The sequence below is a fragment of the Puma concolor genome, chromosome C1 (assembly GCF_028749965.1).
Source record: "Puma concolor isolate L17-30 chromosome C1, mPumCon1.1.hap2, whole genome shotgun sequence".
Classification (NCBI taxonomy): domain Eukaryota; kingdom Metazoa; phylum Chordata; class Mammalia; order Carnivora; family Felidae; genus Puma; species Puma concolor.
This window is the reverse complement of record NC_141674.1, coordinates 30,652,554-30,680,381: the sequence shown is the minus strand read 5'-3', so window position 1 is coordinate 30,680,381 and position 27,828 is coordinate 30,652,554. Positions and strand designations below refer to the sequence as shown.

Here is a 27,828-nt window from a genome sequence, read left to right as displayed (position 1 = left end):
TTAGTATGTATAGCCTATCATCCTTTCCTGATGGTTATAAACAGACTATTTTGAGCTAGCCAGGTATACAGAACTGTCCCGTTGCATTGTTGTGGGAGGAGTTTTATAATGGACCTCCATTTAACTTACAGGGAACAGAAGTTTGGCATGGGAGAATTGGGTACAGGTTGGGGTTGGCACATGAATGAAGGCTGTATGGGGAGATCAGCAGAACCCGGCCCCTCCCTCCTTGGATGTGTTAGCTGGGGTTTGTGGGTCCCCTTTCCTACATTCGGTTGATTATGCAGCTAAGATTTCCTCTGGCACTGGGAAAAGGCTTGGTGGCTAGGTCTGAGTGGCAACAGCAAGCAAGTGCTGGAGTCCTAAGTGTGTTGTGGTTCCTTTAGTCCTCAATTCTCACCCGGCCAAGGTCAACCAGTCTACTTGCCCTCACTGTCCTCCAGGAACACTTTCTCCTTTTCCTTGAAACCTGGCAGGCTGTCTTTTCTCAGGGCCTTACCCAAGGTATCATTTTGCTTGGAATATTCTTCTTAGCAGGCTCCCCATTTTCTTGAAGGTCTGGTTTCACTTTAAATAACTAAGGCCTGATCTGCACAGCAAAGGAAATAAGAAAACTAGGACAATCTGAATGGGAGAAGATGTTTGTAAATGACATCTAAAAAAGGCTTAGGATTCAAAATATATAAAGAACTACAACTTGGGGCACCTGGGTGGCTCAGTCAGTAAAGCATGCAACTCTTTAACTTAGGGTCATGAGTTTGAGCCCCACGTTGGGCATAGAGCCTACTTAAAAACACAAGAAGTGTTGGCAAGGATGTGAAGTAGGAACCCTTAATGCACTGTGAGTGGTAACCCAGCCACTATGGAAGACAGTAAGGAGGTTCCTCAAAAGTAAAAATAGAACTGCCCTATGATCCAGTAATCACACTACTGGGTGTTTACCCAAGAGTAGGAAAATACTAATTCAAAGGGATACACGTACCTTTATGTTTATTGCAACATTATTAAAATAGCCAAATATGGAAGCCCAAGTGTCCATCAACAAATGTACGACTGAAGATGTCGTGTATATATACAATGCAATATTATTCAGCCATAAGAGAAGGAAATCTGGCTGTCTGCAACAACATGGATGGAACTAGAGTATAATGCTAAGCAAAATAAGCCAGAGAAAGACAAATATCCTAGGATTTCACTCACATACGGAATTTAAGAAACAACAAAGACCAATAAAGAGGTAAACCAAAAACAGACTAACTATAGAGAACAATCTGGTTACCAGAGGGGAGATGGGTGGAAGGATGAGTGAAACGGGTGAAGGGGATCAAGGTTACATTTATCTTGAGCACACAGCAATATTTGGAATTATTGAATCACTATATTTTACATTTGAGACGAATATAACACTTATGTTACACTGGCATTAAAATAATTAGAAACAAAGGCCGGATCTAAAGTAGATTCTTCTATTTCTTGACTTCCCCAGTTAATGCCGCTATGTATTGTGATCTCTATTCTGAGTGCCCTCCAAACATCCGCCGCAGGCCACTGGCCAGGAGCACAGCGGCTGCGCCAGCGAGCGAGAGGTCGGGTCCGGGGGCGGGGCCTGGTTTCGGCTTCCGGCGGAAGAGCCAGGGAGCAAGATGGCTCCCGCAAGACCGTGTTGTTCGTTGCCGAGCTAGCGTGGGTTTCTCTTGTGGCTCTGCCCCCTCAGCCTGTGAGCAGCGCCCGCGACTTGACGGCTCTGCTGGTCCTGGCGCTGCCCAGAGCCCTTTCCCTCTATGATCTTGGTCTCGGAGAGTTGGTAAGATCTGTTATTGTGACCTCAGACCGCATTCCAAACTCTCAAGCCCATTCATTCCATAAACTCCGCAGCCCTGACCCCTTAGAGGAAGGAATTCACCGAATAGTTGGGGAGTTTTGGGAACAGCCTTACTGCGCGGGCTGGCAAGCCTCATGATGTGACCATAAAATAGACAATGTTGATGAGGGTCGAGCTGAGGGCTTTGGGGAATGAACACTCACTCTATCAGGAGAGGTGAGGGCAAACTTTCTGAAGCGCAGAGGCCAAAGCTGGGTTTGAAAGATCATGAGTAAAGCTGTGGCCTGAGTGGAGAGCAGCAAGAAAAGAGCCCGGAGAGGTGAAGTAGTCCAACATCTGGGACTTGCGTTCAGGGAGGAAGGCTAGATAGGTCGGCAAGGCTCAGACCTTAGGAAGGTCTTATTATATGCGTGTCAAGGAATTTGGGCTCCGTCCTGTGGGCGTTGGTGAGCTTTTGGAGACTATTAAGCTAAGCTGGATAGTGATGTGATCCGATTTGCACTTTCTTGGAATCATTCTAGTAACTATTGAAGAGATTGTGAAACTGGAGGCAGTGAACCTAACACAGTAACCGAGGGCTAGATGTAAGTCTGAAGGGGGATAGGGGAATAGTGTACCTCACCGGTCATTTTGTATACCTAAAAGACTGGGGACTCCTTCTCCCTGTGGCTGTCTTGCTAACAGAGCATCTGTACCAAGAGTATGGAGGGCACTGGTTCAGAAGGCACTTCCTCTTTGCTGGTGGGCTGGCAGAGGAGGTAGACAACAAAGTTCTTCGTGTTACTTTTATTTCTGTTTGGAGACATCATGGATAATTAGTTTTCCCTGGATTATGAAACAGGTGAGTTCTTTCAATGTCTCTCTTGTTCAGATTCCTAATGTCAGGAAAAGAATTTGAGAAGAATTTTAAGTCATGTGCATTGTTTACGGTTGATATGTAATGAAGTTCAGGAGGATGTCTCTCTAGGTCAACGTGACTATGATCTTGGTGATGGAAAAGGAATGTTCCAAGGACAACAAGGCCAGGATGCTGGTGTGGCTATGGGCTGAAATTTGGATTGACAGTTTGTTGGATTTGAAGAAAGGCTTTCTCCACATTGGAACCATTTGGGGGCTTTGATATTTGATCATTTAATATATAAACTGTATAGTAAGATTCAGTAGGAAGCTAGTTTTAGAAAAATCTTGAAAGGTCTGAGTAATGTTTCACACCCCCATGCTGGGTAGCTATACCCCACCACACCTGCTGCCCAGACCTCCCTTATTGGCCGTTGTGATTTTATTTTATTTTATTTTTTTTATTTTTATTTATTTATTTATTTATTTATTTTTTAATTTTTTTTTTCAAAGTTTATTTATTTTTGGGACAGAGAGAGACAGAGCATGAACGGGGGAGGGGCAGAGAGAGAGGGAGACACAGAATCGGAAACAGGCTCCAGGCTCTGAGGCATCAGCCCAGAGCCCGACGCGGGGCTCGAACTCACGGACCGCGAGATCGTGACCTGGCTGAAGTCGGACGCTTAACCGACTGCGCCACCCAGGCGCCCCCCGTTGTGATTTTAAATAGCAGCAGGCAGCAGGAAAGTTCAGCTGCAACAGTGGCAGGGCCTTGGACTCTGCTCATCTGGGGGAGTTTCCCTTAAATTGGTATCGTCGTTATGGTGCATATTTCTATTTGATCGTTGGTTGTAATTTTCTAAGATAGGAGTTTTAGAACCAGCTGTGCCACTAATTCTGGGTTGATAACTCTCTGAGTTCTTCATTTCTTAAATAAATAGTAAGACTGGCCATTGGGGGCTCGTCTATCCCTGAATTCTATAAATTAGTAACTCTTGTTGCCCTTGCTTTCTGCCAGCTAACATGTTTTCCTGAGGACAAGCATGAGGCTCCTTCACTAATAATCACTTAACGCCGTAGTGAGGTCAGCGCTCTGTCCTCCGTTGGTGTTCAGTTGGAATGAATAATTGGTAAACAACTTTGTCTACTTTCTGTATGTCTTATAAACAAGTTATTAAAATGCTTGGAAAGTAACTTAAGCCTTAAATTCTGTTGTGGTAGAATTGGATACTACAAAGTTTAAAAATTTAGTTCACTATTCAGCTATGTTTATTTAAAATGAACAAAATAACCTTAATATTTCTGGAAGCCCTGTTGACTAAACTAAGGAAACCCTAAAAATTAGATTTTCATTAAAAAAATTTTTTTTTAATGTTTATTTTTTTTGAGAGCGAGAGCGAGTGAGAGCAGGGGAGGGGCAGAGAAAGAGAGAGAGACACACAGAATCTGAAGCAGGCTCCAGGCCCTGAGCCATCAGCATGGCGCAGGGCTCAAACTCATGAACCGCAAGGTCATGACCTGAGCTGAAATTGGATGCTTAACCAACTCAGCCACCCAGGTGCCCCTAGATTTTCATTTTTTTAAATGGCGTCTGGATATGGCATGCTTCCTTCTATTGCTCACATACTAACGATCTGCTGTTGTGAAAAGCACCAAGGATTTGCTCTTGTTGAGTTTGAATTGGCAGAGGTAAGAAATTTTCCTTGTTTAGTATTTGGTGTTGCCTATTGTCATTGGCTACAAAAGGTGCCACTCTCCATTTGGGTGGATGTAGTAGATTCCTGGGGCTGCCATAACAAACTACCACAAACTTGGCTTCACACAAGAGAAATTTATTCTCACAGCTGTACCTGCTCTGGAGGCTAGCAGATCTAAATCAAGGTATTGGCAGGACCATGCTCCCTCTGAAAGCTCTAGGGAAGAATCCTTCCCTCCCTAGCTTCTGGTGGCTCCTGGCAGTCCTTGGCATTCTGTGGCTTATAACTGCATCAGTCCAGTCTTTGCCCCTGTCTTCACATGGCCTTGTTCCCCACATGTGTCTGTGTCTCCTCTACTTACAAGAATACCAGTCGTTGATTGGATTTAGGACCACCTTAATGCAGTATGGCCTCATCTTGACTAATTATGTTTGCAAAGACCCTATTTGTAAATAGGGTCACATTCTGAAATTTGGGCAGACCTGAAGTTTTGGGGGATATGATTCAACCCCCAAAACCCTGGTTTGGTGGTGACAGTTGCCAAGGGACAAGAAGTTCTGGTTGAAGGAAGGCTCACCAAGCCAGACTCATAGCTCCCCTCATGTAGTCAGAATGTGGAAGACAGATCCTGCAGAGATCTGTCTCTGCCTTCTAGAGCCTGCATTGCTGGTTCCTGTCTCCTGTGTGTTTTCAGGTTTCTGTGCCTGAGCACACATCCTTACATCACCAGCTCTAATAAGCAGTTAGTACATACACTTTGTTAAATGCATATAATCTAGGGAGGGAAGGAGGGAAAGTGTGGGGTTTTTTTCCATGTGTGTGCTACTGAGTTTTTATTTGAGTGCTAACCACAGGAAGAGTTGGACTACACACATGAACTCTTAGATTCTCTTAGGATGCTACAGCGGCCATCGACAACATGATATGGCTGAGACTCTTTGCTTTTTACTGAAGCTATTTTTTGATGCTACTTTAGAGTACATGGGACCCTCAGGTGCATATTGTGTTTCCAGTTTCCACAGTCTCAAGTTATCTAGGAAGCAAAAGTTGTCATTATTTGAAAGTATTTACTGTGAACTGGCTACTTATGAAATGAATTCTTATTCAGAAATCCTTCCTATTTAAATGTTTGCATAAATGCCAACCATCTTTGTTGGTGAGTCTCTCCCTGACACTTTGGTGTTTTTTTGTTTTTTTATTAAAAAAATTTTTTTAATGTTTACTTTTGGGAGCAGAAAGAAACAGAGCATGAGTGGGGGAGGAGCGGGGGGGGGGGGGGGGAGACACAGAATCTGAAGCAGGCTCCAGGTTCTGAGCTGTCAGCACATAGCCCGATGCGAGGCTCAAACCCATGAACTGTAAGATCATGACATGAGCTGAAGTCGTACATTTAACTGACTGAGCCACCCAGGTGTCACTTGTGGGTTTTTTTTTAAATGTTTATTTATTTTGAGAGAGAGAGAGAGAGAGAGAGAGAGAGAGAGAGCGTGTGAGTGAGCAAGCATGAGAGGGGCAGGAAGAAGGAGAGAGAGAATTCCAAGCAGGCTTCATGCTGTCAGCACAGACCCCAACATGGAGCTCAATCCCATGCACCATGAGATCATAATCTGAGCCAAAATCAAGAGTCAGACACTCAACTGACTGAGCCTCCGCAGCGCCCCTCTCCCTGACACTTTTGTATCTACGTCAGGGGTCAGCAAATTCAGACTGCAGGCCACATCCGTCCTGCAGCCTGCTTTTGTATGGCCCATGAGCTAAATAGTTTTTTATATGTTTAATGGGTTTTGGAAAAAAAGGGAAAAAAAGCATATGCAGTAGAGACTCTGTTTGACCCACAAAGAAATATTTACTGTCTAAGGGTACATGGGTGACTCAGTCAGTTAAGCGTCTGACTTCAGCTCAGGTCATGATCTCATGGTTCGTGGGTTCAAGCCCCACATAGGGGTCTCTGCTATCAGTGCAGAGCCCACGGTGGATCTCTGTCCCCCTCTCTTTGTCTCTTTCCCACTCGTTTTCTCTCTCTCTCAAAAAGAAATAAACATTAAAAAAATTACAAACAAATGTTTACTGTCTAGCCATTTACAGAAAGTTTGCCAGCCTCTAGTCCAGGGCAATGTACTGCAAATAGAGTGTAGAAGGATTGCAAGGTAAACTTGTGAATCTGGCATAAAAGACAGGGTTTCATGGAAAACTGCTGTGGTTGGCTCTAGTCAACAAAGTGTAAACTTTTGAGTCATGTCTCAAAAGTGGCTCTCTCTAAGTCAAGGTAAACCAGAGAAAACCTGTAAGGTTTGTTAGGCTGAGTGCTTCAAAGAAAAGTGGTTTAAATTCCTACTGCTGCCGTAACAAATTACCAAAATTTAGTGGCTTAACAACAACACAAATTCATTATCTTAGAGTTCTGGAAGTCTTAAGTCCAAAATGTGTCTCACTGCATGAGCAGGACTACATTCCTTGTGGAGGCTCTACGGGAGAGTCTGTTTCTTTCCAGCTTGTAGAGATTGACCTCATTCCTTGGCTTCTGGTCCCTTCTGTCTTCAAGCCAGCAGTGGCCAGGTGAGTCTTTCTCACCCTAAGTCACTCTAAAACTAACTCCCCTGGTTTCCTTGTCACATTTAGAGGATCTCTGTGATTACACTGGGAGCACCTGAATAATCCAGTATAATATCCTTATTTAAAGGTCAGCAGACCAACGAGCGATAGCCTTCCTTCCTTCTTGCCATATAATATTACATATTCACGGGTTCTGGAGAATAAGATGTGGACACCATGGTGGGGGGGTGTTATTTTGCCTACAACAAAACTCTTATATGTTTCTACCCTCCCCTTTTTTAATCTTTATGATAAACCTTTCTTGTCTTATAATCAGTCTTTATGATTAAATATGAAATAAGGGTATTACATGCTATCATTCAGTCTTTTTCTTAATTGCTATAAGTAAAATTAGTACTTGATTCATCTTTGTTTCTAGGAACAAAGCATAGCTATAATTATAACTTAAATGTTACTAATTAAGGAATCCTATTTCATATTTTTTTAGTTTTCATGAAAAGGCCCAAAACAAACCTTTTTTAAAAATCTTGGGGTGCCTGGGTGGCTCAGTCAGTTAAGTGTACGACTCTTGATTTCAGCTCTGGTCATGATCTCATGGTTTGTGGGTTTGAGCCCCGCATCGGGCTCCATGCTGACAGTGGGGAGCCTGCTTGGGATTCTCTCTCTGCCTCTCTCTCTGCCCCTCCCTCCCTCCCTCCCTCCCTCTCTCTCTCTTAAAAATAAGTAAATAAACTTAAAAAAAAAACTACCCAAGTGTCAGTTGTTCTTGGATAATATTCCTGTACATCCATGTTTTCTGTTACTTTTTCATCAAACATGTCCCCCACCAGCCAGCAATACTATTTCTTTCCCATTTAGTGCTGATCTTGACTTTTTAAAAATGGACTCAATACATGGTAACTGCATTTACCCTTATAATTTCAGAGTTCTGAGCTCAGATTCAAAGATCATGCCAGCACAGATCTTCCTGTTGGTGTTGAAAGAAAAGAAATGTGTAGTGGCTCAGGGACACTTTATGGTTGGTTTTGTGTTTAGCTTGCCATTGCGGGGTGTGGCCTCCCAGCATAGAATTAATCATGAGCAAATCTCAGACTTCTTAGAAGTAAAATGGAAGGTCTTTTGTTAACCTTACAAGGTTTAAGCAGCTGAGTTGTATTGCAGTCATTTTAGAATGAACCTGAACTCTTTGGGTGGACAATTTGTGTCCGTTTAGCCAAACTAGTGAGCGTTAAGGAAGGCTCATTCAGACCAGGCAAGCGGGGCAATCACAGATTCCCAATCACATCCTCAACTTTGGCCTCTGTTGCCATTTTATCCCTGTTTTACTTCCTGCTGTGGTGGGAGTATATACACGGGTAGAGTGGTGTACAGGGGAGGGGAGAATGCAGCTCCTCCATGGAAACAGACTTTGAGATTCTCTGCAAAGCTAGAGGCATGGTCTCTGTGAAAGTCTTGCTCCGGGATGTAGACATACACTGTGCCCTTTCGGCCTTGACAGTGGTTGGAACTTCCCTTTTGGCTCGGCTTAGTCCTCCCTTGTTACTCTTATCTGCCTCTGCTGAGAGCTGGACTTGAAGGCCTGACATTTCCCAGTGACAGCTTCCCTTGTCCGAGAGGTAACTTATGCCTGTGAGAGCCACATGGTGTGTCCATTCTGCTGACAAAGTGAAGAACTGGGCACAGCTAGTGAACAGCTGGGCAGTAGCCTGAATTTCTTAACATCTGTTCACTTCTTTTCCTTTCAGTGTGGTCAGGTGATGACTGGTTGAAGAAGTTTTCTGGGCAGACTCTTGAAGAGAATAAAGAGGAAGGAGGGTCGGACGGAGCCTTCCAAAGTGGAAACCCAGGAGGTGAGGTTTGAAGGTGTGTGCTTCCACAGGAGGGGCTGGCGCTTTCCACCCAGGGCGCTCCTGGTGTAGGTGGCGGCAGGTGAATGGAATGGAGAAGCGTGGCTTTCTCGTCTGTGAGGGGTTCTAGGTGAGAAGTATGGTATGCATGCTTGGATACCGATTTGTGATTGCTTGAACTAGGTGGGGGTCTGAGATGAGAAAGGACAGTGAGGACTCCCCCTCACCAGTATCCGCCATCCTCCTGACCTTTCCTGCTCCCTCGCTGAGACTTTGGCCCCAGGCTTGCTTTCTTCCTATTCCTGGCCTGATTCCAGAGAGGCCTCAATCCCTCCGTCCTTAGCCAGTTGCTGCTTGCCTCGGCACTTTCTCCTGCTTCTCGATACACCATCCTGACCGTCACTTCTGGGGATAACTTGGAGGCTCCCTCTCCTCTGTCTGCCCTCTGAGCAGCGGTGTTTCTCCAAGTTCCTCCCTTAGCCCCCCACTCCTCTCTGCCCGTTGTCCTTGTAGTTTCAGCCACTGTGTCCCATGTCTGAGCTTATTGCAGGACTCAGTGTTCTGCTCATTTCCTGGTCTCTAGTCCTCACCTTGACCTTGCTCCTGAGTTTCACGGGTTTCTGCCTGCATGTCTCCCAGTTACCATAAATCAACAAAGCATGTCCCAAGTGGATTTCCTCTTTCCTTCCTCTCTGGTTGTCCCAAGTACCCAATCTTAGCAAATTTTGCCATCTTCCACAGTCACCCAAACCAGGGACCTCGCTGTCATCTCTGACTCCTCATCACAGTCCACACCTGATGCACTGCCATATCCTGCTATCATTCTCTTTTACACCTGCCTGAATCTCTTCTCTCCTGTTTGCTTCTGCTGCATTGGCTTGCTGTAGCCTCTGTCATCTCTGCTACGAATAATGATGGTAGCTTCCTAGCTGGTCTCCCACCCTGGGCCCGATTCCTCCTGTCCTGAGCAGCCAGAGGGAGCTTTCTAAGGCATAGAGCTGACCATGTGGCTCCTCTCAAGCAGTCTAGGGACTCCTCATCTATAGGAGGAGTAGTCTGGGCTCCTTTAGGGGGATAGAAGGGCTCTCCGTGTTCAGACCCTGCTCACCTCTCCACATTGTATGTACATTTTACATTCTAGGACAGAGTTTGTAGGTACCTATAAGTGTCTGTGTTTTTACCTAAGCAGTTCCTTTGCCTAAATTCCCTTTCCAACTTACTTTGTCTCGCCATCTCCCATTCATCTTTCATAGTTGAATTCGGTTGCTGCCTTCTCTAGGAACCTTTTTTGAATCCTCTAGTTGAGTGAGATCAGTGTCCCTTCTGGGCTTTTGTTGCCTCTGGGATTCTGTAGCACCCTCTATCCTGCATTTACAGCGTTATTTTGACATTATTTACTTAACAAATGTTCAAATGTTGCTTCCTCTATACCAGCAACTGTTCTGTTTTACAAATATTTAGTACTAATGATAATCCTTTGAGGTAAGTGCTAATATTATCTCCAACTCTTGGTGACAAAACTAGGCACAAGGAGATCAAATAACTTATCCAACATTACATAGCTCATAAGTGACGGAGCCTAGATTTGAACCGAGGCTGTGTAGCTCTGGGATCTGTGTGTGTCTCGTGTTTGTGGCCAGCCCTCCCCCACTGGATACCCAGTTATTTAACAACTCCAGTACTGGGCCTCATAGCTCAATACCTATATCTTGACCTATTAGTTCACACCACAAATAGGTCAGAGACAATAGAGCTTTCTCTATGAAACAAATGGTAGGGTTTGTACTGAATGTTGTGTTTATCAGCTAGTCATCCTGGTCCACCTGGAGCGCAAAGCAAGGCCCAACCTCCTCACTAATCATGAGCAAATCGCAGACTTCTTAGAAGTAAAATGGAAGGTCTTTTATTAATCTCAGTCTTCTGAGCAGTCAGGCACAAGCCAGAGAGCAGCCCTTTCTGCTTCCATTGAAGCCAGACTGTGAATCTGTAGGGGTAGGCATGGAGGAGAAGGGTGTGGGTCGCTGTAACAGGAGTGTGGTGGGTGGGCTTGAACTGGTGTTTGAATGTGCCAAGAGCTATGTGCTATGGGCCAGGAAAGTTCCGTGACCGCAGGGCAGGGTGAAGCGAGCTGGCATGTCTGAGGGTAAGTGTGATGAGGGAATGAGCTTGCAAGGTGGGGCTCAGGTTAGCTGGTGCTGAAGTGTCCTGTCACTGGGTGTCCGGCCAGGGGCTGCGGCCATGGCCTTCCCTTTCACGACCCAGGGCCTTCCCTGCCAGCATCTTGCTGTAGCCTGCTTGCGGCTGTTGGGTTCTTGGTGTGTATTCAGAATACTTGCTCTCCTACTTGGGGGGTCGAGTTCTGTCCAGCCTAATGATTTATCCTGCACCCAGGGAGATCCCACTGCGAAAAAGGCCTCATCAAATCCTCAGGTGTACATGGACATCAAGATTGGGAACAAGCCAGCTGGCTGCATCCAGATGCTTCTGCGTTCAGACATTGTCCCCATGACAGCAGGTGAGCGGGACTCTGGGCAGGATGCCGGTGGCTGAGCAGGCCGGAGAGGGGGCTTCCTGGAATCCTGAGCCTTTAACACTTTTAATCTGAGTCCTTCTGTTGGGATCCCAACATTTAGTAACTAACGAGACTGAGCAGACATTTTCGAAGTTCTGTAAAGGCTTAGGACTATTAGAAAGAGTAGGCAGTTGAAAATTATAAATTGCATTTTTTTTTTGTAGTTTTAATGTATTGGTAGACTTATGGGTATATGGAATAAGAGTTCTGTAAGAATAGTACAAGGAATGCATATATCCTTTGTCCACTCATTAATTTACTTTTTGCCCTCTACACTTTGCATTGAATTGATATACATAGATGTATCTTCCCCCTACTGTCCCAGTTGAGAGGAAGTTGAAGACATCATACCTCTTGACTCCTAAATAGTTGAGTATATATTTTCTTAAAAAAAATTTTTTTTATGTTTATTTTTGAGAGAGGGAGACACAAAGCACAAGTGGGGGAGGGGCAGAGAGAGAGGAAGAGACAGAATACAAAGCAGGCTCCAGGCTCCGAGCTGTCAGCACAGAGCCCAACATGGGGCTTGAACCTGAACCAAAGTCAGTGCCCAACCAACTTGAGCCGCCCAGGTGCCCCAACTATATATTTTCTAAGAATAAGAATGTTCCCTTTCACTCTTATGTGGATCCTGAGAAACTTACCAGAAGACTATGGGAGAGGGGAAGGAAAAAAAAAAGAGAGGGAGAGAGCCAAACCATCGGAGACTCTTAAAAACTGAGAATAAACTGAGGGTTGATGGGGAGTGGGAGGGAGAGGAGGGTGGGTGGTGGGCATTGAGGAGGGCACCTCTTGGAAGGAGCACTGGGTGTTGTATGGAAACCAATTTGACAATAAATTTCATATTTAAAATAAATTAAATTAAATTAAATTAAAAAAAAAATGTTCCCTTACATGATCACAGTATGACCATCAAAATCAGGAAGTTTAACATCAGTACAACACTGTTTACTAATTTTCAACCCATATTCAGATTTCATCAGTTACCCCGGTATTGTCCTTTATAGTAGTTTTAGCAATTGTTCTTCCCTGGCAAGGATTCACACACCACACACTAAAGAAGTCTCTTTAGTTTCCTTCTATTTGGAACAGTGTTTCAGTTTTTTGTCTTTTTTTTTTTAAGTTTTATTTATTTTGAGAAAGAGAGCGTGAGTGTGAGCAGGGGAGGGGCAGAGAGAGACGGAGATAGAATCCCAAGCAGAATCCACACTAGGAGTGCAGAGCCCGATAAGGGGCTCGAACTCAAAAACTGTGAGATTATGACCTGAGCCAAAACCAAGGGTTGGGCGCTTAACTGAGCCACCCAGGTGCCCCTTTCATTGTCTTTCTTGATCTTGATGACTTTGAAGAGGACAGGCCCGTTTTTAAGATTATTTCTCAATCTTTGCCTAGTACTTCCTCATGATTAGGTGTAGGTGTGATGTGTTTTGGCAGGAACACCGCAGAAGAATGCTGTTTCCTTACCAGTGTATCGTGTAAGGAAGTGCATGATGTCAGTTCCAATATTTGTGATGTCAACTTTGGTTGCTTGCTTAAGGAGATGGCTGCCAGCTTTCTCCCCTGGAAGTTACAACTATTTTTAGGGTTATAAATTAAAAGCTAAAGTTTTTTCTCCTCACTACCTCCAGCCCATCTCTTTGAGGTAACTACTATTCACATTCACAGTTGTGTGCTTCTTATTTTCTTTCTTTCTTTCTTTTTTTTTTTTAATGTTTATTTTTGAGAGAGGGAGAGTGCGAGTTGGAAAAAGGCAGAGAGAGAGAGAGAGACACACACACAGAATCTGAAACAGGCTTCAGGCTGAGCTGTCAGCACAGAGTACGACATAGGGCTGGAACCCGGGAACAGCGAGATCGTGACCTAGGCCGAAGTCAGACACTTAACTGACTGAGCCCCCCCTCCCCAAGCACCTCTTCCTATTTTCTTAAATATTCATATTTTTTAGATATGTTTATCAAAAGTGTTTTTTTTAAAAAACAGTATTTTTTTTTATTATTTTTTTTAATGTTTATTTATTTTTGAGACAGAGAGAGACAGAGCATGAACGGGGGAGGGTCAGAGAGAGAGGGAGACACAGAATCTGAAGCAGGCTCCAGGCCCTGAGCTGTCAGCACAGAGCCCGATGTGGGGCTTGAACTCACAGACCGTGAGATCATGACCTGAGCCAAAGTCGGACGCTCAACCGACTGAGCCACCCAGGCGCCCCTCAAAAGTGTTTTCAAAAAATGTTTATCAAAGTCATAATTTGCACATAGTTTAAAGAAAGTCATTGAAGTTTGTTATAACGTGATGTTCTTCTGTTCCCCCTCACCATAATTTTCCTGCCCTGCCAAAGGTAACATTCATTTTTTTCAGGTGATTATTTTGGCTTTTATTGCTACAGCTCTGAAAAACATATTCACATTATCACTACTTGATTTTTTTTTTTTTTTCAGTTTTTGGCTGTTTTGGGTCAGAATTTTTAGGAAACAGACTCATGGAGAATTGCATGCAGGAGGCAGAGAGTCATCTCAGGGACAACTCTTGCAAGGGAATGAGGGGAGCAGAGTAGGCAGAGTGTAACTGAGATGCCATCAGTCACATAGAGGCCTCAGCTGGTCCCAGGGGTGCATTGGAGCTTGGATAGCCCTTCTGAGTTGTTCTGAATTGAGGCCTGGGAACCAGGCCTCTGAACCCTCACATGGACAGTCATGAATTCTGGCTGATTCCCAGAAGGGGTGAGCAGCTCTCTTCAACCAAAGGCATTTACTGGGGTGGAACTTCTCCTGGGGCTGCTAGCATCTCACACTCCTGGGAGGTGAGAAAGTGAGAGTCTTGGTCTTGAAGGGGATCCAAGTGGCTTCCCAAAGCCTCCACCGCAGTCCACCTCTCACACCACTCAGATCCTTATTGGCTGCTGCGTCTCAAGTCTCTCCTGTCTCCTCCCTCCTGACCTCCGAACGGTTGCAGGGACCCAGAGCTCAACACTTTTTTGTCTTCTCTACCCTCACTCTTCACTTAATGGTTCTTAACATATTAGCCTCGTGCCCACCTCTTAGAACTGATTCTTTACTGGGTGGGAATGAAAGTCACAGTTAATATATTCTTCCAACACATAGTTTTTAAAAGAAAAAAAAAAAGTGTTATGTGGGGCTCCTGGGTGGCTCCATCGTTTGAGTGTCTGACTCTTGAATTTGGCTCAGGTCATGATCTCGAAGTTCATGAGATCGAGCCCCAAGTTGGGTTCTGCACTGGCAGGATGGAGCCTGCTTGGGATTTTCTCTATCTCTCTTTGCCCCTCCCCTGCTGGTTCTCACTTTCTCTCTTAAGTAAAGATAAATATATATTTTTTTAATATTTATTTTTGGGAGAGTGCAAGCAGGGGAGGGGCAGAGAGGTGGGCAGAGGATCCAAAGTGGGCTCTGCGCTGATAGCGGTGAGCCTCATGTAGGGCTCAAACTCATGAACTGCCAGATCATGACCTGAGCCAAAGTTGGACATTCAACTGACTGAGCCACCCAGATGCCCCTAAAAATAAACATTAAAAAAAAATTTTTTTAAATAGTGTTATGTAATAATTATAATATGAAAGAAAATGAAAGTAATTTACAATAAAATAGTATGTATTTCAGTATTTAAATGCTTGGACACAACTAAATATGTGAAATATTTAAACATACACTTCTGCCTAGAGCAATAGTTAGCAGTGTGGACTGACATAGGTGTATTTTGTTGGCAGGGTCACAGTAACATGATTTCCTGACATGGTGAAAATCCCCTGGTAAAATTCTGAACGAAACCAAAAATTATGTTCCCTTGGTTTATGTAGTAGGTCTATTTCTGGAAAAATTCAGTGCAAAAGATAAGTCTTTGGATTTATATGTAAAATGGAGTTAGGTTCTCAGCTCAAATCATTATAAACAGATTTTTATCCAATACATGAATGTTTCTCAAGGCATTTGAAAGTCTGAGAGGATTAAGAATAATTCTTCCTGACATGTGACATGGCAGGACATCTGGATTCCCTGTTCCCTTCCCACTAATGCCAGTAGCACCCCCATTATTCCTGACAACGAGCAACATAGCTTGGAGTTTCCAAGTAGCCTCGAGGGGGCAGTCTTACCCTATTTATAACCAGTGCTCTGGCCAATCCCTTCCTGTCCCAGGTTTTCCAGGGTTTCCAGTCATATCTGTAAATGAATCCTGTCCACATGTCAGCCTCCATGCTGTTCTCTCCCTGTCGCCTTCCCCTGGACGTCCCCTGGATGTCTCAGACCTCACAGACTCTCATGTTCTTTTCTCCCAGACCCTTCCTCTCCTCATCCCTGTCTCCAGCAATGCCACCACCATCTCCCTAACTGCTTGCTCAGCTTAGGACCCCTCCTCGACCCTTCTCCTCCATCTGACATAGGTCAGATCCACGTGTTTCAAGTCACTTTCTTGTCTGCCCTTGCTTCACCCTTCCTTCACCAGCACCAAGTCCTCACACTTGTCTCCCTGTTTCCACTCCTGCATCTTCCCCTCCTGGTCCAATATGTGAGGTAGTCAGAGCCATCCTTTTCAAACATAAACCCAGTCCTGTTACTTTCTGGCTGAGAGTCCTCCCATGGGGCCCCATCACTTAGGACCCACTGGCATGAGGCCTGGCACCTTCCCAAGCTCCCAGAATGTGCTGCTCCTCCCTCTGTCCTCAAGGCAGTCTTGCTGTTCCTCAGTCACAGCTTACTCCCCCTCAGGGTCTTGGTCATTCTACTTCCTGTCCTAGAATGTTCTTCCTCTAGCATCTACAGCGTTCACCCCTCACTTCCTTCAGGTGCCATGTACCTTGTCTTAGAGACCTGCCTTGCTCTCTGTCTAGAATGGACATTCCTGTCATCTCTTCTTTTTAGTCAGCTTCATTTTTCTTCATATATTTAATACCTGAGATTATATTATGAAGTTACTTATTCTTTCACTTATTTTCTGTCTCCCTTTCTAGAATATTAGCCTCATGAGGGCAGGACCCAGTCTTTATTGGTCACCACTGTATTCTAGAATTGTGTAAATATTTGAATATTTAAAACTGATGTTCACAGGGCAGTTTTGTTATGTGTCAGGCACCTTGATCAACTCCATCATTGAGAGTGGAATGGGACATGGTCCCCATCCAAAGGGCGCATGCAGTCTAGAGCCCTAGCCATGAAAAGGAGGCTTTCTCACTGAGACAGATGAGCTTATAGGTACCCTCCCTCAGCCTCTGCCGAACCTGGCTCTTTTAAACTCAGATGTCACCTCCTTCAGAAAGCCTTCCATGGTACTGTTACATGTGTGTGCGCGTGTGCATGTGAGAGAGAGACACACACATAGACACATATACTTTTAGGTGATTGCGTCTTGTGCTTCCATTCACTGAACAGATGTCTGTGCCACGAGGCTTTGCTGTTCCATAGCATGATTTTCTTTAAAAAACAAACAAACAAACAAACAAACAAACAGTTTTATTGGGATGCAATTCACATACATTCAGTTCACCCATTTAAAGTATACATTTCAGTGGTTTTTACTGTACTCAGTTATGCAGCTATTACCACAAATAATTTTAGAACATTTTCCTCCCAAAGGAAACCCCACACCCTTTAGCATTCTCCTTCTCCTTGTCCCCCAGGCCTAGGCAAACACTAATCGACTTTCGATTAGTGTTTGCCTATTCTGGACTATCATATAAATAGAATTCCACAGTATGTGGCCTTTTGTGACTGGCTTCCACTTAGCATGTTTTCGAAAAAGTTCACCTACGATATAACATGTATCTGTACTTAATTTTTTTTATTGTCAATTAATATTCAGTGTGTGCATATACCACAATTTGTTTATCCATTCATAAGTTGATGAACATTTGTGTTTATACATTTTGGTTATTATGAATAATGCTGTTGTGAACATTCATGTATAAGTTTTTGTGTGGACCTATGTTTTCGTTTCCCTTGGGTAGGTACCTACAATTGGAATTGCTGGGGCATAGGATAACTATTTTTTCATATTTTGAGGAACTGCCAGACTGTTTTCTAAAGTGGTTGCACCATTTTACATTCCCATCAGCAGCCTATGAGGGTTCCAGTTTCTCCGTATCCTCACAATCACTGGTTATTATTTCTTTTATGTTCTCTTTATGTTATCCTAGTGATGTGAAATGCTGTCTCATTGTGGTTTTGATTTGCCTTCTGACTGATGGAAGCAAGATGTTGAGCATCTTTTCATGTGTCTATTGTCCATATTTTAATCTTCATGGGAAAATGTCCATTCAGATCCATTACCCATTGTTAAATTGGGTTATTTATCTTTTTTTTATTGAAATACAAGAGTTCTTTAAATAGCTGTAGTTCTCTTATCAGATACATGGTTTGCAAGTATTTTTTGTCATTCTGTGGGTTGTCTTTTCACTTTTCTTTGTTTTGCTTCAAAGCACAAAAAGTTTTAATTCTGTTGAAGTTCAATTTATCTCTCTTCTCTTCCATCAGTATATTTTTTCCATCATAACTCAGAAGGTTTTGCCTAAACTAAGGTTGTGAAGATTTACTCCCATATTTTCTTGTAAGAGTGTTAAAGATTAGCTCTTACATTTGGGTGTTTGATCCATTTTTAGTTCATTTTTGTGTATAGTGTGAGAAAAAGGATCTAATTTCATTCTTTCGCCTGTGGATGTCCAGTTGTCCTAGCCTCATTTGTTGAAAAAGCTGTTCTTGGGTGCCTGGATGGGTCAGTTGGTTAAGCATCTTACTTTGGCTCAGGTCATGATCTCATGGTTCGTGAGTTTGAGTTCTGCCTCAGGTGAGCATGAGCTCCGCTTTGGGTGAGCCCTGCGCTCTCTCTCTCTCTCTCTCTCTCTCTCTCTCTCTCTGTCTCTCCCTCTCCCCCCCCCATCTCTGCTCTTGTGGGATTCTCTCTCTCTCCCTGCCCTCGCTCACTTGTGTCCTCTCTCAATAAAAGAAAAAAAAAAAAAAAAGGCTGTTCTTTTAATTGTCTTGGCATCCCTCTTGAAAATCAATTGACCATAAATGTAAGGATTTTGTTTCTGGACTTTCTGTTCTGTTTCATTGATCTATATATGTGTCCTATGCCAGTTCTACATTGTCATGTATTCTGTAGCTCCATAGTACATTTCAAATTTGACAAGTGTGAGTCCTCCAACTTTGCTCTTCTTTTTCCAGATTGTTTTGGCTATTCTGGGTCTCTAACATTTCTGTATGAATTTGGGGAATAGTTCTCAATTTTTGCAAAAAAGCCGGTTGGATTTTGACAGAGATTGCACTGAATCTGTAGAACAATTTGTGTATTGCCATCTTAGCAGTATTAAGTTTTCCAGTCCATGAACATGGGATATATTTCCATTTGTTTAAATCTTCTTTAATTTCTTTCTGTAACATTTTATAGTTACCAGGGTATAAGTTTATATTTCTTTTGAATTTATTCTGAAGTTTATTCTTTTTGATGTTACTATAAATGGAATTATTTTAATTTCATTTTCAGATTGTTCATTGCTAGAGTATAAAATAACTTGATTTTTGTATGTTGATCTTGTATTCTGCAACTTTGCTGAACTAGTCCTAATAGTTTTTTAGTGGATTCTGTAGGATTTTCTTTATACAAGATCATGTCATCTGCATATTTCATTTCGTTGTTTTGTAGATTGCAGTTGCTGGAACATCTAGTACGATATTGAATAGAAGTGGTAAGGGCAGATGTTTTGGTCTTATTCCTGATCTTAGGGGGAAAACATCTAGTCTTTCACTGTGTGGTTTTTTTGTAGGTGCTCTTTATCAGACTGAGGAAGTTCCCTTCTATTCCTAGTTTGTTGAGTGTTTTTATCATGAGAAGTTGTGGGTTTTGTAAGATGCTTTTTCTGTGTCTATTGCGATAATAATGTGGGTTTTGTGCGTTATTCTGTTAATGTGTTATATTGCTTTTTGGATGTTAAACCAGCCTTGCATTCCTGAGATACATCCACAGTTATCTTTTGAGTGACTCTTTTCCACTAGACTATGAGCTGCACCAGGGCTGGGACCAATGTCCCCAGGGCTCAACAGGAGCTAAGTTACAAAGTAGACAATACAAGTATTTATTGAATGAGTGAAAGAAAGGATAAACCAGTATAAAATGATTTAAGCAACTTTGCTCACCATTTCACTATCAACTGAGTGGCAAACAAGGCATCCACATGGTATTATCCTAGAGTCTGAGCCTGCCTGGTTGAAGGGCTGTCAACAGTCTGCACAGATGTACGTCTGACAGCAGGGAGCCAAGGGTAGGGCCTGACGTGCTCCTTCTCTCCCCCAGGCCTGCTCTCCATGGTCAGCTCTGGCCCAAACACCAACAGCTCCCGATTCGTCCTGACATGTGACAAGACTGATTGGGTAGATGGCAAGCACATAGTGTTTGGGGAGGTCACAGAAGGCCTGGATGTCTTGCAGCAGATTGAGATGGGTGCCCACTTGGGCCCTGGGTGCGTAGCCCTGTGGGAGAGCTGGAGAGAGGGGCCGTGGCAGATCCCAGGGAGGGCTGCTTCTGCTCAGGCAGGGGTGGGTAGATGGGGAGGGTATCCCTAAGCCAGTCCTTACTCTTCACCTTCCCTTGGTTCTCCCCCTCTTCTGTCCCCACAAAGACCCAGGGCAGCAAGGATAGGAAGCCAAAGCAGAAGGTGATCATTGCCAACTGTGGGGAGTACGTGTGAGTCCGCAAAGTCTCGGCACTGCCCCTGCATATCCAGGAGGGAGCTGTCAGCCTGGGAACCAGCACCTGAGGGTGTCTGTCCCCTTTGCGGCAAGCAGGGGTTTGTGTCGTGGCCCTTCTTGGACTCAGCTCACAGCGACTCTTCTGCAGGTATGGCCTGGACTCCCTCTGGCTCTTTCCCAGGCATGGCCAGCACAGGGGCCACCTTCCTCATTGTGGACAGGCTGTATGTGGCCTTTTCTGGGCCTTTACTGCCACAGCTTCTCCTCGTCCTGCCAATGTGGCTCCTGGACATTTCTTCTAGGAAAATAAATCCTAGTTCTTGTATGGCCGCCTGCCAGCCAGGTCCCAGGTATTTTCAGAGAGCTGTGACTGGCCCATCTTCCTGTGACAAAGCAGAGCACCTCCCCTGCTGTTTCCCTCCCACCCGGGCTGGGTCCCTAAGACTATACCCTTTGCAGACTACTGTAGGGCAGCAGAGGTCAGAGCTGGTGCCAAAGTGCCTCTGTCCTCTCCTCTGCTACGAGGCCAGTGAGTTAGGTAAGCCATGCTCTATTCCTGCCCTCATACCTAGTCGTGAGTCTAAGGGGCACCTGAAATCAGTCTTGGTGACCCATTCACTTATTATTCAGTCATTGAACCAATAGTCTGAATTGTAGTACTGCAGAATGCCCAGAGTCCCTTTACCAGGCGCTGTGCGTGGTGCTGGGGAAACACGAGAAATCAGCCGAAATGGTACTTGCATCCTCCCCATACCCCAGCCCCAGTGGAAATCAAAGTCTGGTGCCACAGTCTGTAGCATGTGTGGCCTCTCACCCTATACCAGTGTTTGGCCAGCCGGGCCACCTCCCAGCATGTCCCATGTGCTGAGGCTGGTCACCAGAAACCATCAGTCATCAGAAACAATGTCCAAGGCTGCCACCTGCTCCTCTGCCGCCTGCCAGTGGCTCTAGATCAAGGTTCGACACTCAGAAACCATTGGACAGGGCTGGTTCTCATTTTGGGTTGAAGTCAGGCTGAGCCTGGAGGGGAGGAGAGAAGCCTGCTGGCCTGTGACCCCAGGGCAGCTTCTGCAGAGGGTTGGAGGCTAGCCCTCTCTATCTAGCTAGCATCCTGGGCCAACCTTGGTTTCTGCCTTCAGGTGGGGTTTGGCTTGTACCCCTTTGGTTGGCTGGCGCCCGCTCCTGTTGCTGAAATCATGGCCTGCGGTATTCCCAGCAGGGACCCTCGCTCCCTAACCTAGGCGTCCCTCTAACTGGTATCAGTCATGGCTATCAGGACAGGCAGCAGTGAGGCCAGGAAAATGCCAGCCACTCAGGGCTGGTGTGATGTCTGGGAGAGAAGAGATGTACTTGAAATACTCAACAAGGCTGGCTCTAGGGATTACATGTGGGGAGGGGGAACCGACTGGCCTGAAGCCCCAGGAGGGAGGACTGGTCACAACTCTGTGAAACCAGGGGAGAGGTTGTTGGGGGGAGGGAGTTCTGTCCCTCACTGTGCTTCCCTGATTGCCCTAGGAAAGTGGGACTAGCACACTGGCCAGGAATCCAGTGGATGGGGACCTGACAGGTGGCAGTTGCTCCCTCTGTGCTCTGTAAGGGGCTTCCCCAAAATTTATCATGTGGGTCCACCCGTAACCCTTGTGTAGGTGGTGACCTGAGCCTCAGTGGTGAGATGCCAGGTCCTAATGCCATCAGCCTGCTGATCGCGTAGGTATTGTCTGACCAGAGCACCTGCCTTCCTGATGCAGGGCCAGTGCTCCCGATGGTAGGGTCATGGGGACCCCAGACCTGCCTCCAGGGAGGGAATCGTGGCAGAACTGGGGCAGAGGAGTGCTACAGCAAGATCTGTTTTCAAAGAAGATTTAATAACAAATTTTCAATATATCATAGATCGAGTAAATCAGATCACCAAGCAGTACATAGAGTATGATCCTGACTTCATGAAATACCCAGATGTTCTATATAAAGACAAACATGTATGTGTCAAAGAAAAAGACTGGAAGGAATTATTAACAATGCTTATCTCTGTGTACTGGGATTATGCATTTTGGGGATTATGCTGGGATTATGTTTTTTATTTTCAAAAATTTCCCTAGCACACAAGTGAGGAAAAACTTTTTTTTTTTCTTTTTAAAGGTCCAAATACTTGCTCAAGGCTTCATGGTAAGAAGAGAAACCCCAGGAAAGCTCCCCTTTCAGCTTCCCAGAAGCTGTAGGACTCTGGACTTTGGGAGGAAATGGGGACAAAACACAGCCCCGTCCTCAGTCCCCAGCAGAGGCCCCGGCTCCACAGGTCACCAAGTCACGGTAGGTCCCTGCACGCCAGGACTCCCACAGGCAGGGGATTTTGTAAGTCCCTACCTCATCCCTAGAGATGACCAAATTTAGATTTTTTAGGAAAAGCTCAGCTTTAAAGTAGACACAGCAGCACCTCCTGGACATGTTCTGGAAGGAGGGGATTTTAACAGGAAGGTTTTAACAGGGGAGGCCCAGATACATAAATTCATTTAAAGTAAGACCACTAGTAAATGCTATTCATTCAGTACCCATGCACGCACGGTGCTGAGTGCTTTGTGGACACACCAAATCCCCACGATGGCCTTGCAAGGGCAGTACTAATACTCCAGAGGAAAAACTTCTAACTTAGAGGTGACATAATTTGGTCAAATTAACAAGAGGCAGAGCCAGGATTCTATGCCAGGTCTACTGGCTCTAAAACCCACCATATCCTATTCACAGCCTCCTTTCCTGTGAAATTGCAGGGCATTTCTTGAAGCATGTTACCCATTTCTTTACATAGAGACACAAAAGAACAGGGCTTTGCCTGGTGAGCTGTCGTCCGGGCCAGTACCATGCTCTGATTGTGGAGGTGCACTGGGTGTGAGGCGCACAGAGCAGTTCCCCCTGCCCCCAGACTTGGCTGTTCCTCTGCAGCCTCCCTTCCTGGCAGCACTTACTTTGCTGTCAGTGGGCCTGAGCTGACCACCCTTATGTATTCTAACGTGCAGCCTTGAACGTAACTTGGGGTATCAGGCAACCATATAAATAAGATGGCTGCCCCTTTATTGACTTTGCATCCATAATTCTCCCCCTTCTCCAAGGCCTTTTCTGGTTGGTTTCAATTTGTTGGCTGGCTGGAGGTTCTAGAAGTCTGTCAGGAAGTCCATGACCACTGTACTTTCAGCTTTATTGCACAGAAAGGGATTCAGATCATGATACTTACATTCCTATTCGGCACACCCATGGACAAGGCAGTCTGCATCTTTAAAACATTCATTCTACAAGCTTTCTTGGTATCCCCAAAACATGTCAGGTTATGTGCTAGGTGTTGAGGAGACCAAATAGTGACATTTGTTAAAAGTTTTCAAAACCTCCACTGCCATTGATACTGGGAGGAGAGAGCTGCTAAGGCCCCGAAGTGGTGGGTTTCATGCCCTATGTATACAGCAGCTGGGCACTCAGGCTGTCTTTGCTCTGTGACAGAGGAGACAGCCAGCGTTTCAGGCAGGAAGTAGGCTTATATCCTTGTGTCACAGATGAGGAACTGGAGCTTGAATCAGGAAGGGAACTTATCCTGACACCAAACCCATCAGTGGCTGAGTTGGAACCAGAGTACAGGTCTCCCGACATTCCAGCCACTTTGTGATTCAGTCCCTTGCCAGCCAGAGCTCAAAGCCCCAGGCTAATAGGGAACTCCCCACTTTGCAGACAGTCTGGGCCTGCCCTCTGTGTACACGGGGAGGGTCTCTTCCTCTGTACTTGCTCCACAGTCCCTTCCAGGTCCCTGTGGAGGGGCTGCTGTCCTGCAGCAGGGCCCCAGATTCCTCAACTGCTGCCCCGCCTGCTGTCCTGGGGCCCCTCCTCAGGGTGCAGAGTGATGGCAGAGATGCGCATCCTTGGGCACAGGGGTGGTTCTGCCTCGGCTGGGCTGTGCCTGTGGGTTGGGCGGGCCCAGGATCTGCTTTTAATGACACAGTATTTCAGGGCTCGGGCAGCTGAACTCTGTCTGCTCCAGCAGGTAAATTACAGGCTTAGCAAGTCAGAAATCAAACAAACACTCCCAACTGACTATGGCAGCTGCTCTGAGGAGAATAACGATTTTCGGGAACCTTCACCCAGGTCAGCCTAATTACTGCCTGTCATTCCCTTGGGACAGGGACCTTTGGTTCACAGGCCTCAAGAAACAGCACAGTGCTTCTGGGCACACAATGTGGTATAGACTGTTGAGCAGCCTGTTCTTAACTCCTCGGTTCTAGCAGACAGACAGTTCCCTCCTTGCCCTATGCCTGGCCCGAGGTGGCCCAAGCACCATGCTGTGGGTAGAATGGATTGCTCCTTAGTGTGGGGAAACTGAGTTCACTTTGTGTCAGTGCTAAGCCTCACATGGAAAAAAGGCAGAGGAAACTGGAAGCCCCCAAGGTTATTTGCTTCTGGGTTGGGGTGGGGGCATCAAACCACTTTCCCAAGGAGGGGAAGACATATGCCATAAAACATCCCTGTCACTCTGTCTTAGCATGAGGCTCATCCAGCTCGTTCTTCTTCCAATGTGCTGCCAGTGGGCCAAGTTAGGAGCCCAGTAATGCACTACTGAGCACAACTGCATCTCTGTGCCCTGGAAATTCCCAGTGTGGTGCTTATAAAGAGGGACAGACCCCCTTCTCCCCACTCAAAGCCCAGCCAGCTAAGCTCACACTCCAGATGCTCCTCAGACAGGCCCGGGTCAGCTACAGTCTGGGTTGGGGATGGCCAAGGACAGGTCCTAAGACAGGATGTCTGAGCTGAAGACAGTGCAGTCAGCATGCCTCAGAGGCTGCTGTGCACATCAGGCCAGCCAGTCTACAGACATCGGGGGGAGGGGGCAGAGGGACCTGGGGAGACCCTGGCAGGGATGCAAGTAGGGGTCCTTTCTGCCACCCCACCTGAGCTGTGATGGCATTTGAGGGTTTCCTGCGTCTGGAGAGGGGCCTGATCCAGGCAGGAGGCTCTGCAGCGGTGGGGCCGGGCCTCAGTGGCAGCCACAGGCCCTGACCACCATGTTGCGGTGCTTGCGCAGGATGACATTGTTGCTGCTGTCATAGTAGAGCACGGAGGTGGCACTCAGCTTGGTGGGGGCACAGCACGCCTTGGGGACCGCGTCCGGCTTCATCAGGTGCACCTGGCCAGGGGAGGGACGGCAGTCAGGTGTGAGTACCGCGGCCTTCTCCCACGACTCCCAGGTCCCACCGACCCCAGAGTCTCCAGCTGCTCACCCTCCCTGGCTCCATCCTCTGCAGCCCGTGCTGGCGCTAACCTGTAGATGTTCCCCACCCCGCCCCCCTTCACCCCTTCCCCGCACCAGCTGGCTCCCTCCCTCCACATTCACTCCCCTCAGAGGCCACGACCCGCTCACTGGTCTCCAGCACATGGTGTGCCCAGTCCCTCTGCCGCACCACCCCTCTGGGGTCCCCTCCGCTCCTCCCATGTGCTCCTGTAACATCCCTGATCATATCTTGTCCCCATTAGCTGTTTGCCATCTGTCTTCCCTCCCAGCTGTGAGCCAGTGAACGATCACAGAACAGGAGAGACCTAGAATCCTAGGTCCATCCTCGTGTTCAGTGCTGTTACTCCTCAAGGCACTTGCCACCCGATAACAACTTCTAAGGCAACTACTGTTCTGGGCCGACCAAGACGGAGGGCACGGAGGCCCCACATGGTGCCCAGAGTCGCATGGCTCTCAGGCGTGGCAGAACTTGGATGGGGTGTGCTGACCTGCTGCCCTCTGAACAGCCTTACTGCCAAGAGAGAGCCTGCCTGAGGAACGGCCCATTTTCAGCTTCCTAAAAATATTTCTCCCAAGCCCTGGCAGGATGAGTCGCAGTTTACACGGAATTCCGGGTCAGGGCCCCCCACTTCCAGGCCCGAAGGAGGCCCGAGGCTGTGGGGAGGCAGGAGAGAAGAGGACACCTGCTCCATCCCTGTGTCGTGCAGCCCAGGGCCCCCCACCCTCTCGGACGCTGCCAAGCAGGACCTGGACGAAGCTCTTTGGTTCTGGGAGAGCAGGAGGAAACCGAGTCCCTGCCGGAGAAGATGCAGGCAGAGCTACAGCACTGAAGCAGCAGTTGGAAAAACCCCCTGGGCGTGTGGGAGGGGAAGCTGTTTACTCCTCTCATAGAGAGGCCCCAGGGACAGAGATCACTGGGGGACTCCAGGAACAAGGGAGCAGGCCTGCGCTGTTTCCCTCCTGTCCCCCAGCATAAACCCACCACCTGTGGGAAACAGCACAGCACTGACACTCCTGCCTGACTTGCCACCCTGCCCTCCCCCAGCCATGCCCCCCTCAGCTCCAGTACCCTGGGTCCCTTCCTGCAGAGGACGTTCGTGCAAATCCTGCTGACACCACCTCCCTGCACCCCAAGCCTTGGCAGCTCCACCCCTCCAGTCAGGCTGGGCCTTGGTCCCCACGGCAGCTGGTCCCCTCTCACAGAGGTCTACCTGCAAACCTTGTAGACACTGCACGTCATAGATCCACCCCCTCCAACACACCCATGGCTGGAGCCCATCCATGTGGGACCACAAGCGTGGCAGTGCGCGAGCAGCCCCGACAGGGGTCAGCACCTCTTCAGAGACTCCTTCCCCGGAGAGAGGGAAGGACAACTACACATACGAGTCAGGCCGCACCCCAGCAGTGGACTGGGGGCAGACAGTCTAATAAACAGGCCCTGCCCACCAACAATATCTTCTCAAGGGACAACACAGGAAAAGAGCCCTGTGTTTGGTGCTACAGCATCTTGCGAATGCCTGGTATGACTCAACTCAAGCCCAGAGTGGCCCCAGACCAGCCCACTGACACCACAGGGACCAAACACTGCCCATAACATCAGAGAACTATTGCAGATGACTGGACTGAAGGAAAACGCGTCACAGCAGCAGGGTGTATGTGGCACACACAGAAGACACCCCTGAAGCACCAGCTTCCGGCGAACGGGGGGGGGTGCACTGTGCTGCTGGGCACTACGGGATGCCTTCAGAAGGCCACTACTTTCAAGAGCTGGAGACGTAGCAGGAACAGAGAGACAAAATAAGGAGACCGATAAATATATTCCAGATGAAAGAACAGGACAAAATCATGGCAAAAGACCCAAGGAAGAGAGAGATAAGTAATATACCTGATAAAGAATTTGAAGGAATGATAAAGATACTGTACTTGAGAAAAGTGGGTGACATCAGGGGTGCCTACCTGGCTCAATTGGTAGAGCATGTGACTCTTGATTTCAGGGTTGTGAGTTCAAGCCCCACATTGGGCGTGGAGCCTACTTAAAAAAAAGAGTGGAGGACATCAGAGAGACCCTTAAAGAGATTAAAAAGGAACCAAACAGAGACGAAGCATACAATAAATGAGGGGTGCCTGGGTGGCTCAGTTAAGCTTCTGACTTTGGCTCAGGTCCTGAACTCACAGTTTGTGAGTTTGAATCCTGTGTTGGCATCTGCTGACAGAACCTGGAGCCTACTTTGGATTCTGTGTCCCTCTCTCTCTGCCCCTACCCCACTCGCACGCTCTCTCTCTTAAAAAAAAAAAAAAATACAGTAAGTGAAATTTAGAACACACTAGGATGGAATAAACAGCAGGCCAGAGGAATCAGAAAATGAATCAGTGACCTGGAGGACAGAGTAGTGGAAAATAAGTTCGCCAGATGAGAAAAGTTATGCAAAATGAGAATACACTTAGGGAACTCAGCAACATCATCAAACATATAACATTTGCATTATAGGGATCCCAGAATGAGAAAAAAGAAGGGGTCAGAAAATTTATTTGAGAAATAAGGAAACAGAAATC

General features: G+C 46.5%; 2 protein-coding genes across 5 annotated transcripts in view; one reads left to right on the top strand and one right to left on the bottom strand.

The window, feature by feature from the left end:
- The first annotated feature begins 63 nt into the window (after window positions 1-63).
- Window positions 64-27,554, top strand: LOC112863211 (peptidyl-prolyl cis-trans isomerase E-like). 3 transcript variants are annotated; one of them, XM_086716568.1, is made up of 5 exons: window positions 64-1,804; window positions 11,148-11,271; window positions 19,621-20,163; window positions 22,152-22,322; window positions 25,069-27,554. In XM_086716568.1, the coding sequence occupies exons 1-3, from the start codon at window positions 1,490-1,492 to the stop codon at window positions 19,887-19,889; spliced, it is 708 nt and encodes a 235-aa protein (XP_086572694.1). In that variant the 5' UTR covers window positions 64-1,489; the 3' UTR covers window positions 19,890-20,163; window positions 22,152-22,322; window positions 25,069-27,554. The 3 variants fall into 3 exon arrangements, 2 of the variants coding, with proteins under 2 accessions (XP_086572694.1, XP_086572695.1); XM_086716569.1 differs by having other exon boundaries at window positions 64-2,663; XR_015254619.1 differs by lacking the exon at window positions 64-1,804 and adding an exon at window positions 3,377-8,759.
- Window positions 21,860-27,828, bottom strand: part of BMP8A (bone morphogenetic protein 8a) — a 31,789-nt gene continuing 25,820 nt past the window's right edge. Inside the window, exons 7-8 of one of the 2 annotated variants that reach the window (XM_086716567.1) lie at window positions 27,232-27,304; window positions 25,085-25,170 (exon numbers count right to left, since the gene is read on the bottom strand). In XM_086716567.1, coding sequence (XP_086572693.1) covers window positions 27,266-27,304 — 39 coding nt within the window. In that variant the 3' untranslated portion in view covers window positions 25,085-25,170; window positions 27,232-27,265. Of the gene's footprint in view, window positions 25,171-27,231; window positions 27,305-27,828 lie in introns of both variants that reach the window. The other variant, XM_086716566.1, reaches the window with a different exon arrangement.